The sequence below is a fragment of the Bufo bufo genome, chromosome 7 (genome assembly GCF_905171765.1).
Source record: "Bufo bufo chromosome 7, aBufBuf1.1, whole genome shotgun sequence".
NCBI lineage: Eukaryota > Metazoa > Chordata > Amphibia > Anura > Bufonidae > Bufo > Bufo bufo.
The window spans coordinates 4,536,467-4,551,039 of record NC_053395.1 but is presented as its reverse complement, the minus strand read 5'-3'; the positions used below and the strand labels follow the sequence as shown (position 1 = coordinate 4,551,039).

Genomic DNA, 14,573 nt, shown 5'->3' with positions numbered 1-14,573 from the left:
TCAAGATAAACTTGTCTTACTTGGTTGACTTGTCTTGTGGGGTGCTCTTTATCATTAGGGAGACCAAAAAATAAGTATTGTATGCCAGGAGACACTACTTTTGGTTTCTAGGAAGGCTATATGCAAACCATAAATCTTAATTTGGCTGAAATGAGAAAAGATTAGCATTCTTTTCTGTTTTGGAAGGAAATATAATTTGAATATTTTCCCAAGAAAGCCAAAGGTTTTCAAATTAGCTTGCCTGACAGAAAAGAGGGGATACCCTATCCAATACCGGAAGAATTGATATGCAATTTCAATATACTCTTCCTAGAAACCAAGAATAGTGTAACCTGGCATACAATATTCATGCATATTTTTTGGTCTTCGTAATGATAAAGAGAACCCCACAAGGAAAGTCAACCAAGTTTCTCTTGAGGCATTCTGGTTCTCTTGTCCTTCTAGGAAAATAACTTGCTTGCTTGAGAGATTTTGGGATGTTGTAATTCTCTTATCTAAGGTCTCTGAGACTTTATCTCTGTGGAGGCTCTATGCTGGCTTTGGCTCACAATTATTAATGGAAATCACTGACCAAACACTGACGTGTGAGTAAGGCCTCATGCACACGACTGTTGTTTTGATCCGCATCCGAGTCGCAGTTTTTGCGTCTTGGATGCGGATCCATTCACTTAAATGGGGCCACAAAAGATGCGGACAGCACTCCGTGTGCTGTCCGCATCCGTTGCTCCAATCCGTGGTCCGCAAAAAAATATATAACCTGTCCTATTCTTGTCCGCAAAACGGACAAGAATAGGCAGTTATATCAATGGCTGTCCGTGCCGTTCCGCAATTTTCAGAACGCACACGGACGCCATTTGTGTTTTGAGGATCCGCAATTTGCGGACCGTAAAACACACACCGGTCGTGTGCATGTAGCCTAAGGCAAAATATTTGCTTGGCTGCTTCTTCCCCAATCCCTCTCTGATCTATTATGTTATATGTGTATTTACACACTAATATAAAAACTGCATCCAAAACCGCATGGAGTTTTACTGCCAGTTGCCACATTCCTGGATTTCAGGCCACCTGACTTGTACAGATGAAACAGACTGAAATCCTCAGCTTCACCAGCCGTGTGACCAAAAACGATTGCAAAGCCACAACAACCTGTGGCTTTTCTGTGTTTTTTTTATGCAGTTTTTACAGCACGGTCAAAGATGTCTTGTGTAAATACATTTTCCAGTTTTCGATATTGATATTTCATCTTTCCTTTAGGTAGATTTATAACTAAATCAATACTGAACTTTATAAGTCATAAATCTGCAAAACAGATTAGTCACAAGAGGTCAGAGAGGGGCTGGAGACTGAGCATCACAAGAGGTCAGAGAGGGGCTGGAGACTGAGCATCACAAGAGGTCAGAGAGGGGCTGGAGACAGCATCACAAGAGGTCAGAAAGGGGCTGGAGACTGAGCATCACAAGAGGTCAGAGAGGGGCTGGAGACTGAGCATCACAAGAGGTCAGAAAGGGGCTGGAGACTGAGCATCACAAGAGGTCAGAGAGGGGCTGGAGACTGAACATCAGAAGAGGACAGAAGGGCTGGAGACTGAGCATCACAAGAGGTCAGAGAGGGGCTGGAGACTGAGCATCACAAGAGGTCAGAGAGGGGCTGGAGACTGAACATCAGAAGAGGTCAGAGAGGGGCTGGAGACTGAGCATCACAAGAGGTCAGAGAGGGGCTGGAGACTGAGCATCACAAGAGGTCAGAGAGGGGCTGGAGACTGAGCGTCACAAGAGGTCAGAGAGGGGCTGGAGACTGAGCGTCACAAGAGGTCAGAGAGGGGCTGGAGACTGAGCATCACAAGAGGTCAGAGAGGGGCTGGAAACTGAACATCAGAAGAGGACAGAAGGGCTGGAGACTGAGCATCACAAGAGGTCAGAGAGGGGCTGGAGACTGAACATCAGAAGAGGTCAGAGAGGGGCTGGAGACTGAGCATCACAAGAGGTTAGAGAGGGGCTGGAGACTGAGCACCACAAGAGGTCAGAGAGGGGCTGGAGACTGAGCATCACAAGAGGTCAGAGAGGGGCTGGAGACTGAGCATCACAAGAGGTCAGAGAGGGGCTGGAGACTGAGCATCACAAGAGGTTAGAGAGGGGATGGAGACTGAGCATCACAAGAGGTCAGAGAGGGGCTGGAGACTGAGCGTCACAAGAGGTCAGAGAGGGGCTGGAGACTGAGCATCACAAGAGGTCAGAGAGGGGCTGGAGACTGAGCGTCACAAGAGGTCAGAGAGGGGCTGGAGACTGAGCATCACAAGAGGTCAGAGAGGGGCTGGAGACTGAGCATCACAAGAGGTCAGAAAGGGGCTGGAGACTGAGCATCACAAGAGGTCAGAGAGGGGCTGGAGACTGAGCATCACAAGAGGTTAGAGAGGGGCTGGAGACTGAGCACCACAAGAGGTCAGAGAGGGGCTGGAGACTGAGCATCACAAGAGGTCAGAGAGGGGCTGGAGACTGAGCATCACAAGAGGTCAGAGAGGGGCTGGAGACTGAGCATCACAAGAGGTCAGAGAGGGGCTGGAGACTGAGCATCACAAGAAGTCAGAGAGGGGCTGGAGACAGCATCACAAGAGGTCAGAAAGGGGCTGGAGACTGAGCATCACAAGAGGTCAGAGAGGGGCTGGAAACTGAACATCAGAAGAGGACAGAAGGGCTGGAGACTGAGCATCACAAGAGGTCAGAGAGGGGCTGGAGACTGAACATCAGAAGAGGTCAGAGAGGGGCTGGAGACTGAGCATCACAAGAGGTTAGAGAGGGGCTGGAGACTGAGCACCACAAGAGGTCAGAGAGGGGCTGGAGACTGAGCATCACAAGAGGTCAGAGAGGGGCTGGAGACTGAGCATCACAAGAGGTCAGAGAGGGGCTGGAGACTGAGCGTCACAAGAGGTCAGAGAGGGGCTGGAGACTGAGCGTCACAAGAGGTCAGAGAGGGGCTGGAGACTGAGCATCACAAGAGGTCAGAGAGGGGTTGGAGATGGAGCATCACAAGAGGTCAGAGAGGGGCTGGAGACTGAGCATCACAAGAGGTCAGAGAGGGGCTGGAGACTGAGCGTCACAAGAGGTCAGAGAGGGGCTGGAGACTGAGCGTCACAAGAGGTCAGAGAGGGGCTGGAGACTGAGCGTCACAAGAGGTCAGAGAGGGGCTGGAGACTGAGCGTCACAAGAGGTCAGAGAGGGGCTGGAGACTGAGCGTCACAAGAGGTCAGAGAGGGGCTGGAGACTGAGCGTCACAAGAGGTCAGAGAGGGGCTGGAGACTGAGCGTCACAAGAGGTCAGAAAGGGGCTGGAGACTGAGCGTCACAAGAGGTCAGAAAGGGGCTGGAGACTGAGCGTCACAAGAGGTCAGAGAGGGGCTGGAGACTGCGCATCACAAGAGGTCAGAGAGGGGCTGGAGACTGAGCATCACAAGAGGTCAGAGAGGGGCTGGAGACTGAGCATCACAAGAGGTCAGAGAGGGGCTGGAGACTGAGCATCACAAGAGGTCAGAGAGGGGCTGGAGACTGAGCATCACAAGAGGTCAGAGAGGGGATGGAGACGGAGCATCACAAGAGGTCAGAGAGGGGCTGGAGACTGAGCATCACAAGAGGTCAGAGAGGGGCTGGAGACTGAGCATCACAAGAGGTCAGAGAGGGGCTGGAAACTGAGCGTCACAAGAGGTCAGAAAGGGGCTGGAGACTGAGCGTCACAAGAGGTCAGAAAGGGGCTGGAGACTGAGCATCACAAGAGGTCAGAGAGGGGCTGGAGACTGAGCATCACAAGTGGTCAGAGAGGGGCTGTAGACTGAGCATCGCAAGGGGTGAAAAACTGGTGTAAAAATGTGTGTATGTCAAGTCTTGACATACACACATTTTTACACCAGTTTTTCACCTCTTGTGATGCTCAGTCTCCAGCCCCTCTCTGACCTCTTGTGATGCTCAGTCTCCAGCCCCTCTCTGACCTCTTGCTTTTTCAAGCTTTTATTGGGTGATAAGGGTCATGTGACCATGTGTATGGCAGTTAGGATATGAATGAAGGACCGGCGAGCTCCTATTGACTAATATATTTTTGGGAATATCTCAAGAACCATACGTCCTAGAGAGCGGAGATCTTGAAAACCTTTCTAAGAACCTGATGTACCTATGTGCCAAATATGGTGCTGTCGGGGGGTAATAATTCAATTAAGAATTATTAATTATGGTCATAAAAATAATTTACCATAAAAAAATTTAATTTATAAAATTTGTCATAAATTCTTAAAATCATGACCTGGTGAATTGTAGACGACCTAATTGATACAATTCACATCTGAGTCCGACTATTTCCTCAGATAAATAAGTTCTTTTTGACGTGAGATGACGTCAATGATAAAATGTAGTTCTGCATTATACAATAATACACAGGTATTATAAAAATATGCAGATTTATTGGTTACAAGATTATAAACATATACAGTGGGGGAAATAATTATTTGACCCCTCACTGATTTTGTAAGTTTGTCCAATGACAAAGAAATGAAAAGTCTCAGAACAGTATCATTTCAATGGTAGGTTTATTGTAACAGTGGCAGATAGCACATCAAAAGGAAAATCGAAAAAATAACTTTAAATAAAAGATAGCAACTGATTTGCATTTCATTGAGTGAAATAAGTATTTGAACCCTCTAACAAAAAAAGACTAAATACTTGGTGGAAAAACCCTTGTTTGCAAGCACAGAGGTCAAACGTTTCTTGTAATTGATGACCAAGTTTGCGCACATTTTAGGAGGAATGTTGGTCCACTCCTCTTTGCAGATCATCTCTAAATCCCTAAGGTTTCGAGGCTGTCTCTGTGCAACTCTGAGCTTGAGCTCCCTCCATAGGTTTTCGATTGGATTAAGGTCCGGAGACTGACTAGGCCACTCCATGACCTTAATGTGCTTCTTCTTGAGCCACTTCTTTGTTGCCTTTGCTGTATGTTTTGGGTCATTGTCGTGCTGGAACACCCATCCACGACCCATTTTCAGTTTCCTGGCAGAGGGAAGGAGGTTGTCGCTCAGGATTTCACGATACATGGCTCCGTCCATTTTCCCGTTTATGCGAATAAGTTGTCCTGTGCCCTTAGCAGAAAAACACCCCCAAAGCAAAATGTTTCCACCCCCCATGCTTGACGGTGGGGACGGTGTTTTGGGGGTCATAGGCAGCATTTTTCTTCCTCCAAACACAGCGAGTTGAGTTAATGCCAAAGAGCTCTATTTTGGTCTCATCAGACCACAGCACCTTCTCCCAGTCTCTGAATCATTCAGGTGTTCATTGGCAAACTTCAGACGGGCCTGCACATGTGCCTTCCTGAGCAGGGGGACCTTGCGAGCCCTGCAGGATTTTAATCCATTGCGGTGTAATGTGTTTCCAATGGTTTTCTTGGTGACTGTGGTCCCTGCTAATTTGAGGTCATTAACTAACTCCTCCCGTGTAGTTCTAGGATGCTTTTTCACCTTTCTCAGAACCATTGACACCCCACGAGGTGAGATCTTGCGTGGAGCCCCAGAGCGAGGTCGATTGATGGTCATTTTGTGCTCCTTCCATTTTCGAACAATCGCACCAACAGTTGTCACCTTCTCTCCCAGCTTCTTGCTAATGGTTTTGTAGCCCATTCCAGCCTTGTGCAGGTCTACAATTTTGTCTCTGACATCCTTGGACAGCTCTTTGGTCTTTCCCATGTTGGAGAGTTTGGAGTCTGCTTGATTGATTGATTCTGTGGACAGGTGTCTTTTATACAGGTGACTAGTTAAGACAGGTGTCCTTAATGAGGGTGACTAATTGAGTAGAAGTGTCTAACCACTCTGTGGGAGCCAGAACTCTTAATGGTTGGTAGGGGTTCAAATACTTATTTCACTCAATGAAATGCAAATCAGTTGCTATCTTTTATTTAAAGTTATTTTTTCGATTTTCCTTTTGATGTGCTATCTGCCACTGTTACAATAAACCTACCATTGAAATGATACTGTTCTGAGACTTTTCATTTCTTTGTCATTGGACAAACTTACAAAATCAGTGAGGGGTCAAATAATTATTTCCCCCACTGTATAAGTAAATAAACACAATGATACATGCAAATGAATATATATATAGCGTTAATATAAAGCCTTACAAGCTTAACAATACATGTGAGTGGAAATAACCTGTCACATTATAATCAAACTATTATTAGGTTAGGATATCAAAGTAGGAACATAAGTTATATACATCACTTCTGTTCAGAGAAAACCTCATGATATCAGGATGGGCATGTCTAATCCTAGACATCAATATAGAATGCTAAATACATTCTACCCCCCTCTAACCAACTACACATCACATGGCTTCAGGCATGGGCAAATCCATTCAAGGATATAACTTTGGTAAGACTATTAAGACAAATAACAGGGATCTAGGATCTTAAATGGGAAGGACTTGACGTCTTTCCGGTGGGAATCCATCACTTAGCTTGGCGAAGAATGTTCTATCAATATATATATATATATAAGCAATCATTTAACGCTTTGCTAGATTATGAGTCTAGATTCTTCTGCAGGTAGAATGAAGCCTCACAATATCCTAAGACTACATCTCAATATGGAGATGATCAATTTATTTAATCATTTATTTATTCGCCAATCTAGATGGTATAATTTCACCCACACTATTAAGTTAGTCTTAATAAAATGAAATATCATTTTCTGTGTCTCTTACCAAGTCCTAGCAGGAATCTCACTTCTGCTCCTAGGAAAGCTGGGTGGTCCATCATAGCGCATCTCATTATGGCTTCCATCTTGATAGACCTCAACTTCTCCTCTTTCTTTTCTTTCTAGCCTTTTTTTCTCTTGCTACCTTCTATGCTACCCTGCACACGAGTAATTATTCCCCCCCTTATCTAAGAATCATCCCCTTTAGATTATGGATTCCCAATCAGGTAGGGTGGGTGTATTCGCATGCTAATAACATCATGACGTTATCTCCACTCCTAATATGGTATTAGAACAAATAATGAAATAATATAATGTTGCCCATCTAACTCCAGATGGCACTGCGGTACTGTAGGTGAATATAACAACTTTTTAAGCATTAAAATTAAATATCTAATAATACTTTCACAGGACCTCAATGACCTTTCTACCATAAATCACTGAGGAAGGTCTTTTCCTTACACTTTTAATTACCTATATCCCAGATTTGTTGGAGTTGACTGTCTTCTCCTATCTTTTTGAAATATGGGTTGACTTGATGAAAATTTTATGTAGCGGCTTTGATGCTGGGCATCGGAACTTGTAGATTTCATTTATGTACTCCCATGAATAACTATTGTTTTGAAATCCAATTAACTTAAACTTACTGAGTTGTTTCTGTACCTTCTAAATGGTAAATACATAGTATGACATATATATAAATCGATACATTGTTACACATACAGTGGGGGAAATAATTATTTGACCCCTCACTGATTTTGTAAGTTTGTCCAATGACAAAGAAATGAAAAGTCTCAGAACAGTATCATTTCAATGGTAGGTTTATTGTAACAGTGGCAGATAGCACATCAAAAGGAAAATCGAAAAAATAACTTTAAATAAAAGATAGCAACTGATTTGCATTTCATTGAGTGAAATAAGTATTTGAACCCTCTAACAAAAAAAGACTTAATACTTGGTGGAAAAACCCTTGTTTGCAAGCACAGAGGTCAAACGTTTCTTGTAATTGATGACCAAGTTTGCGCACATTTTAGGAGGAATGTTGGTCCACTCCTCTTTGCAGATCATCTCTAAATCCCTAAGGTTTCGAGGCTGTCTCTGTGCAACTCTGAGCTTGAGCTCCCTCCATAGGTTTTCGATTGGATTAAGGTCCGGAGACTGACTAGGCCACTCCATGACCTTAATGTGCTTCTTCTTGAGCCACTCCTTTGTTGCCTTTGCTGTATGTTTTGGGTCATTGTCGTGCTGGAACACCCATCCACGACCCATTTTCAGTTTCCTGGCAGAGGGAAGGAGGTTGTCGCTCAGGATTTCACGATACATGGCTCCGTCCATTTTCCCGTTTATGCGAATAAGTTGTCCTGTGCCCTTAGCAGAAAAACACCCCCAAAGCAAAATGTTTCCACCCCCATGCTTGACGGTGTTGACGGTGTTTTGGGGGTCATAGGCAGCATTTTTCTTCCTCCAAACACAGCGAGTTGAGTTAATGCCAAAGAGCTCTATTTTGGTCTCATCAGACCACAGCACCTTCTCCCAGTCACTCTCTGAATCATTCAGGTGTTCATTGGCAAACTTCAGACGGGCCTGCACATGTGCCTTCCTGAGCAGGGGGACCTTGCGAGCCCTGCAGGATTTTAATCCATTGCGGTGTAATGTGTTTCCAATGGTTTTCTTGGTGACTGTGGTCCCTGCTAATTTGAGGTCATTAACTAACTCCTCCCGTGTAGTTCTAGGATGCTTTTTCACCTTTCTCAGAACCATTGACACCCCACGAGGTGAGATCTTGCGTGGAGCCCCAGAGCGAGGTCGATTGATGGTCATTTTGTGCTCCTTCCATTTTCGAACAATCGCACCAACAGTTGTCACCTTCTCTCCCAGCTTCTTGCTAATGGTTTTGTAGCCCATTCCAGCCTTGTGCAGGTCTACAATTTTGTCTCTGACATCCTTGGACAGCTCTTTGGTCTTTCCCATGTTGGAGAGTTTGGAGTCTGCTTGATTGATTGATTCTGTGGACAGGTGTCTTTTATACAGGTGACTAGTTAAGACAGGTGTCCTTAATGAGGGTGACTAATTGAGTAGAAGTGTCTAACCACTCTGTGGGAGCCAGAACTCTTAATGGTTGGTAGGGGTTCAAATACTTATTTCACTCAATGAAATGCAAATCAGTTGCTATCTTTTATTTAAAGTTATTTTTTCGATTTTCCTTTTGATGTGCTATCTGCCACTGTTACAATAAACCTACCATTGAAATGATACTGTTCTGAGACTTTTCATTTCTTTGTCATTGGACAAACTTACAAAATCAGTGAGGGGTCAAATAATTATTTCCCCCACTGTAGATAACACATTATATGAATTATTGATTAACATATGTTGTAAACTAAATATACCATACAAAGATATATATATATATATATATAATATAATTATGTATATATAAATTGAAGCTCATACAGCAGGTGTGCGATAAAGACATGAATCCTTATCAAGTAACCTTGTTCCCTCCATGTTTTAGGGAGTTGACTTACTCCTTAACAGATGGCCTCATATCTTCAGCACTAACTTTTTAAATACAATGTCCATTTATGTTCCCAATTATTATTATTATTATTATATAAACTGAACTTGCCATGAACTCATCTTGGCTTTTTCAGCCACATAACAAAACTTTGGTTCAGGCTGAATCTTATTCTTAAAGGCAATGAGATGAGCATTCATTTTGATTATAATGTCATTAGATAATATTGTATACGTATGAAAATGCCCAACAGTGCAGATCGGTCCAGTCGCTAGGCCTTGCAAAATATATATCGGCTGTAGCAGCCAAATGAAGCAGAAATTTGTATTAAAGCCAAGCCACGCCCCCTTTTACTCACATTTGTTGCGCACATTGTACATGAGCAGTATTGTGCGGTATTTTATTTGCTGACTATCTTCTTCTTTTGCTGCTCAGATCTGGCGAGTAAACAAGTTCGAGTGAACGCTGTATGGTGAGTGGAAACGTATTGCATGTGATGTACTGTGCGCACATCTTATACTCCATTCACAGCCAAAGCTGAGCCACAGTCCTGCTGTTTCATCACACGTCTTGAGAAAGGACAGAGGAGCCATGAAGGGGACCTGGAGAGAGGACAGAGGAGCCATGAGGGGGACCTGGAAAGAGGACAGAGGGGTCATGATGGGGACCCGGAGGGAGGACAGAGGAGCCATGAGGGGGACCTGGAGAGAGGACAGAGGGGCCATGAGGGGGACCCGGAGGGAGGGGCCATGAGGGGGACCCGGAGGGAGGGGCCATGAGGGGGACCTGGAAAGAGGACAGAGGAGCCATGAGGGGGACCCGGAAGGAGGACGGAGGAGCCATGAGGGGGACCCGGAGGGAGGATGGAGGAGCCATGAGGGGGACCCGGAGGGAGGACGGAGGAGCCATGAGGGGACCCAGAGGGAGCGTGGAGGAGCCATGAGGGGGACCCGGAAGGAGGACGGAGGAGCCATGAGGGGGACCCGGAGAGAGGACAGAGGAGCCATGAGGGAGACCCGGAGGGAGGACGGAGGAGCCATGAGGGAGACCCGGAGGGAGGACGGAGGAGCCATGAGGGGACCTGGAGAGAGGACAGAGGAGCCATGAGGGGGACCTGGAAAGAGGACAGAGAAGCCATGAGGGGGGCCCGGAGGGAGGACGGAGGAGCCATGAGGTTGACCCGGAGGGAGGACTGGAGGAGCCATGAGGGGGACCTGGAGAGAGGACAGAGGGGCCATGAGGGGGACCTGGAGAGAGGACAGAGGAGCCATGAGGGGGACCTGGAGAGAGGACAGAGGGGCCATGAGGGGGACCTGGAGAGAGGACAGAGGAGCCATGAGGGGAACCTGGAGGGACGACGGAGGAGCCATGAGGGGGACCCAGAGAGAGGACGGAGGAGCCATGAGGATGACCCGGAGGGAGGCTGGAGGTGCTATGAGGATGACCCGGAGGGAGGCTGGAGGTGCCATGAGGGTGAACCAGAGGGACGACGGAGGAGCCATGAGGGGGACCCGGAGGGAGGACAGAGGAACCATGAGGGGGACCCGGAGAGAGGACAGAGGAGCCATGAGGGTGACCTGGAGGGAGGCTGGAGGTGCCATGAGGGTGAACCAGAGGGACGACGGAGGAGCCATGAGGGGGACCCAGAGGGACGACGGAGGAGCCATGAGGGGGACCCGGAGAGAGGACGGAGGAGCCATGAGGGGGACCCAGAGGGACGACGGAGGAGCCATGAGGGGGACCCGGAGAGAGGACAGAGGAGCCATGAGGGTGACCTGGAGGGAGGACGGAGGAGCCATGAGGGGGACCCGGAGGGAGGACGGAGCAGCTATGAGGGGGACCCAGATGGAGGACGGAGGAGTCATAAGGGGATGTCCAGGGAGTCTGGAGTGATGACAGAGGAGCCATTAGGGGTCCAGGAGGGATGATGCGGGAGCCACGTGGGGGACAGGAGCACCAAGGGGAATGGAGGGGGCCACGGAGGGCAGGCCTGGAGGGTGGACAGAGGAAGGAGTCTGGACAACAGAGGAGTCTGTAGACCTGAAATGACAACAGAATTGTGGTTGCAGCTTTGGTTGTGACTGCCAGGGGCGGATTGTCTATAGACCTTAGGCCTCATGCACACGACCGTTGTGTGCATCCGTGGCCGTTGTGCCGTTTTCCGTTTTTTTTTTCGCGGACCCATTGACTTTCAATGGGTCCGTGGAAAAATCGGTAAAATGCACCGTTTTGCAGCCGAGACCGTGATCCGTGTATCCTGTCCGTCCAAAAAATATGACCTGTCCTATTTTTTTGATGGACAACGGTTCACGGACCCATTCAAGTCAATGGGTCCGTGAAAGAACACGGATGCACACAAGATTGGCATCCGTGTCCGTGATCCGTGGCCGTAGGTTACTTTCATATAGACGGATCCGAAGATCCGTCTGCATAAAAGCTTTTTCAGAGATGAGTTTTCACTTCGTGAAAACTCAGATCCAACAGTATATTCTAACACAGAGGCGTTCCCATAGTGATGGGGACGCTTCTAGTTAGAATATACTAAAAGAACTGTGTACATGACTGCCCCCTGCTGCCTGGCAGCACCCGATCTCTTACAGGGGGCTGTGATCCGCACAATTAACCCCTCAGGTGCTGCACCTGAAGGGGTTAATTGTGCGTATCATAGCCCCCTGTAAGAGATCCGGGGCTGTCGGGCAGCAGGGGGCAGACCCCCCTCCCCAGTTTGAATATCATTGGTGGCAGTGTGCGGCATCCCCCACCACCCCCCCCCCCTCCGATCGGTAACCATGGCAACCGGGACGCTACTGCAGTCCTGGTTGCCATGGTTACTTAGCAATAGTAGAAGCATCATACTTACCTGCTGGCTGCTGTGATGTCTGTGTCCGGCTGGGAGCTCCTCCTACTGGTAAGTGACAGCAATGCGCTGCACAGACCTGTCACTTACCAGTAGGAGGAGCTCCCGGCCGGACACAGACATTGCAGCTCGCAGGTAAGTATGATGCTTCTACTATTGCTAAGTAACCATGGCAACCAGGACTGCAGTAGCGTCCTGGGGTTGCCATGGTTACCGATCAGAGCCCCAGCGGTTAAACTGGGACCCCGATCGGAACTCCGCTGCCACCAATGATGGGGGGGGGGGGGGGGGGGAGAGAATAAGTGGTGTGAACTGGCCCTACTTATGATAGTGCTCTGTGGCTAGCGTAGTCAGCGGGCACTGTGATTAAACACTGTGGCTTGCAATGTGATGAGACACTGTGGTTGCCAGGTGGCATTGAGACTGGCATAGTGAGAGGGAATTATGGCTGCTAATGTGATGAGGCAATCTGGCTAGCAAAGTCAGGGGGCACTGTGGCTGTAAATTTGATGAGGAATCATGGCTGGTATAGTCAGGGGGCATTATGGCTTCTAATGTGTTGAGGCAGTGTGGCTGGCAAATCACGGCGCACTGTGGCAGGAGATGTGATGAGGCACTGAGGCTGGCATAGACTTCCGATCGGAACTCTGCTGCCACCAATGATGGGGGGAAGGGGGGGAGGCCGCACACTGCCACCAATGTTATTAATGCAATAGAGGGAGGGCTGGGGGAGGCCGCACACTGTGCCACCAATGTTATTAATGCAATAGAGGGAGGGAGGGAGGGGGGGCCGCACTGGCCACCAATGAAATTTAAACTGGGGAGGGAGGGGGGTCTGCCCCCTGCTGCCTGGCAGCCCCGGATCTCTTACTGGGGGCTATGATACGCACAATTAACCCCTTCAGGTGCGGCACCTGAGGGGTTAATTGTGCTGATCACGGCCCCCTGTAAGAGATCGGATGCTGCCAGGCAGCAGGGGGCAGTCATGTACACAGTTTGTAGTATATTCTAACTAGAAGGGTCCCCATCACCATGGGAACGCCTCTGTGTTAGAATATACTGTCGGATATGAGTTTTTACTATGTAACTCATATCCGACAGTATATTCTAACATAGAGGCGTTCCCATGGTGATGGGGACGCTTCAAGTTAAAATATACCATCGGATTGGAGAAAACTCCGATCCGATGGTATAAAAGAGACTCCAGACTTTACATTGAAAGTCAATAAGGGACGGATCTGTTTGCAATTGCACCATATCGTGTCAACGTCAAACGGATCCGTCCCCATTGACTTGCATTGTAATTCAGGACGGATCTGTTTGGCTCCGCATGGCCAGGCGGACACCAAAACAACTTTTTTTTCATGTCCGTGGATCCTCCAAAAATCAAGGAAGACCCACGGACAAAAAAACGGTCACGGATCACGGACCTACGGACCGTGAAAAAAAACGGTCGTGTGCATGAGGCCTTACAGGGAAATATTCTCAGACATATAAGGTAGGTTCACAGGCGGCAGGTTTGTTGTAGAATGGGGACTGGAGTCAGAAGGGAAACCTCTATAACAAAACTGCGTTGTGTGAACAGAGGCTTAAGAGAGTGGGACAGATAAGGACAAGTGTGCGGGTCTCTTCCATCATGGTGGTCCCTGTGTCCTCACTATCCTCCATGTTGTGTCTCTCAGTCCGGGGGTCATTGTGACGGAGGTGCACCGGCGGGCAGGACTGAGCGAGGAGCAGTACACGCAGGTACGCAGCACTCGCCTCTTTCACACAATTTCATCTATTTTGTGGTTTTCTAATGATTGTCCTTCTTGTACAGTTTCTGCAGCGCAGCGAGCAAACCCACGCCCTGGGGCGGCCCGGCACTGCGGAGGAAGTGGCCCGCGCAATCGCCTTCCTGGCTTCAGATGCTGCGTCTTTTATCACTGGGGTGACCCTGCCAGTAGACGGTGGACGCCACGCCATGTGCCCGAGATAACGGTGTCAAATAATAAAGATATGAAAATGAAATGTCCGTGTGTATAAGGGGGAGGAAATGACAGGCCATATGGGGGTCCTGTGGAGAGCCAGTAGGACATGGATGGAGAGGGTCTTCTCCTCTGTACCTCCAAACCTTCTCGAGTAGAATAGTGTAAAGTTTATATCCATAGAGACACCAAATAGTGCCATAGAGTAACCATACAGTGCCATATAGTAACCATACAGTGCCATATAGTGACCATACAGTGCCATATAGTGACCATACAGTGCCATAGAGAACCATACAGTGCCATATAGTGACCATACAGTGCCATAGAGTAACCATACAGTGCCATATAGTGACTGTATAGTGCCATATAGTGACCGTATGGTGCCATACAATAACAACCCAGTGCCATATAGTGACCGTATGGTGCCATACAATAACAACCCAGTGCCATATAGTGACCATACAGTGCCATACAATAACAACCCAGTGCCGTATAGTGCCATATAGTGACC

General features: G+C 47.8%; 1 protein-coding gene across 1 annotated transcript in view; it reads left to right on the top strand.

Moving 5' to 3' along the window:
* Positions 1–14,097, top strand: part of LOC121008946 (3-oxoacyl-[acyl-carrier-protein] reductase FabG-like) — a 41,621-nt gene extending 27,524 nt beyond the window's left edge. The window contains exons 6-8 of the mRNA XM_040441781.1: positions 9,671–9,707; positions 13,775–13,838; positions 13,912–14,097. Coding sequence (XP_040297715.1) covers positions 9,671–9,707; positions 13,775–13,838; positions 13,912–14,070 — 260 coding nt within the window. The 3' untranslated portion in view covers positions 14,071–14,097. The remainder of the gene's footprint in view (positions 1–9,670; positions 9,708–13,774; positions 13,839–13,911) is intronic.
* Positions 14,098–14,573: the final 476 nt, after the last annotated feature.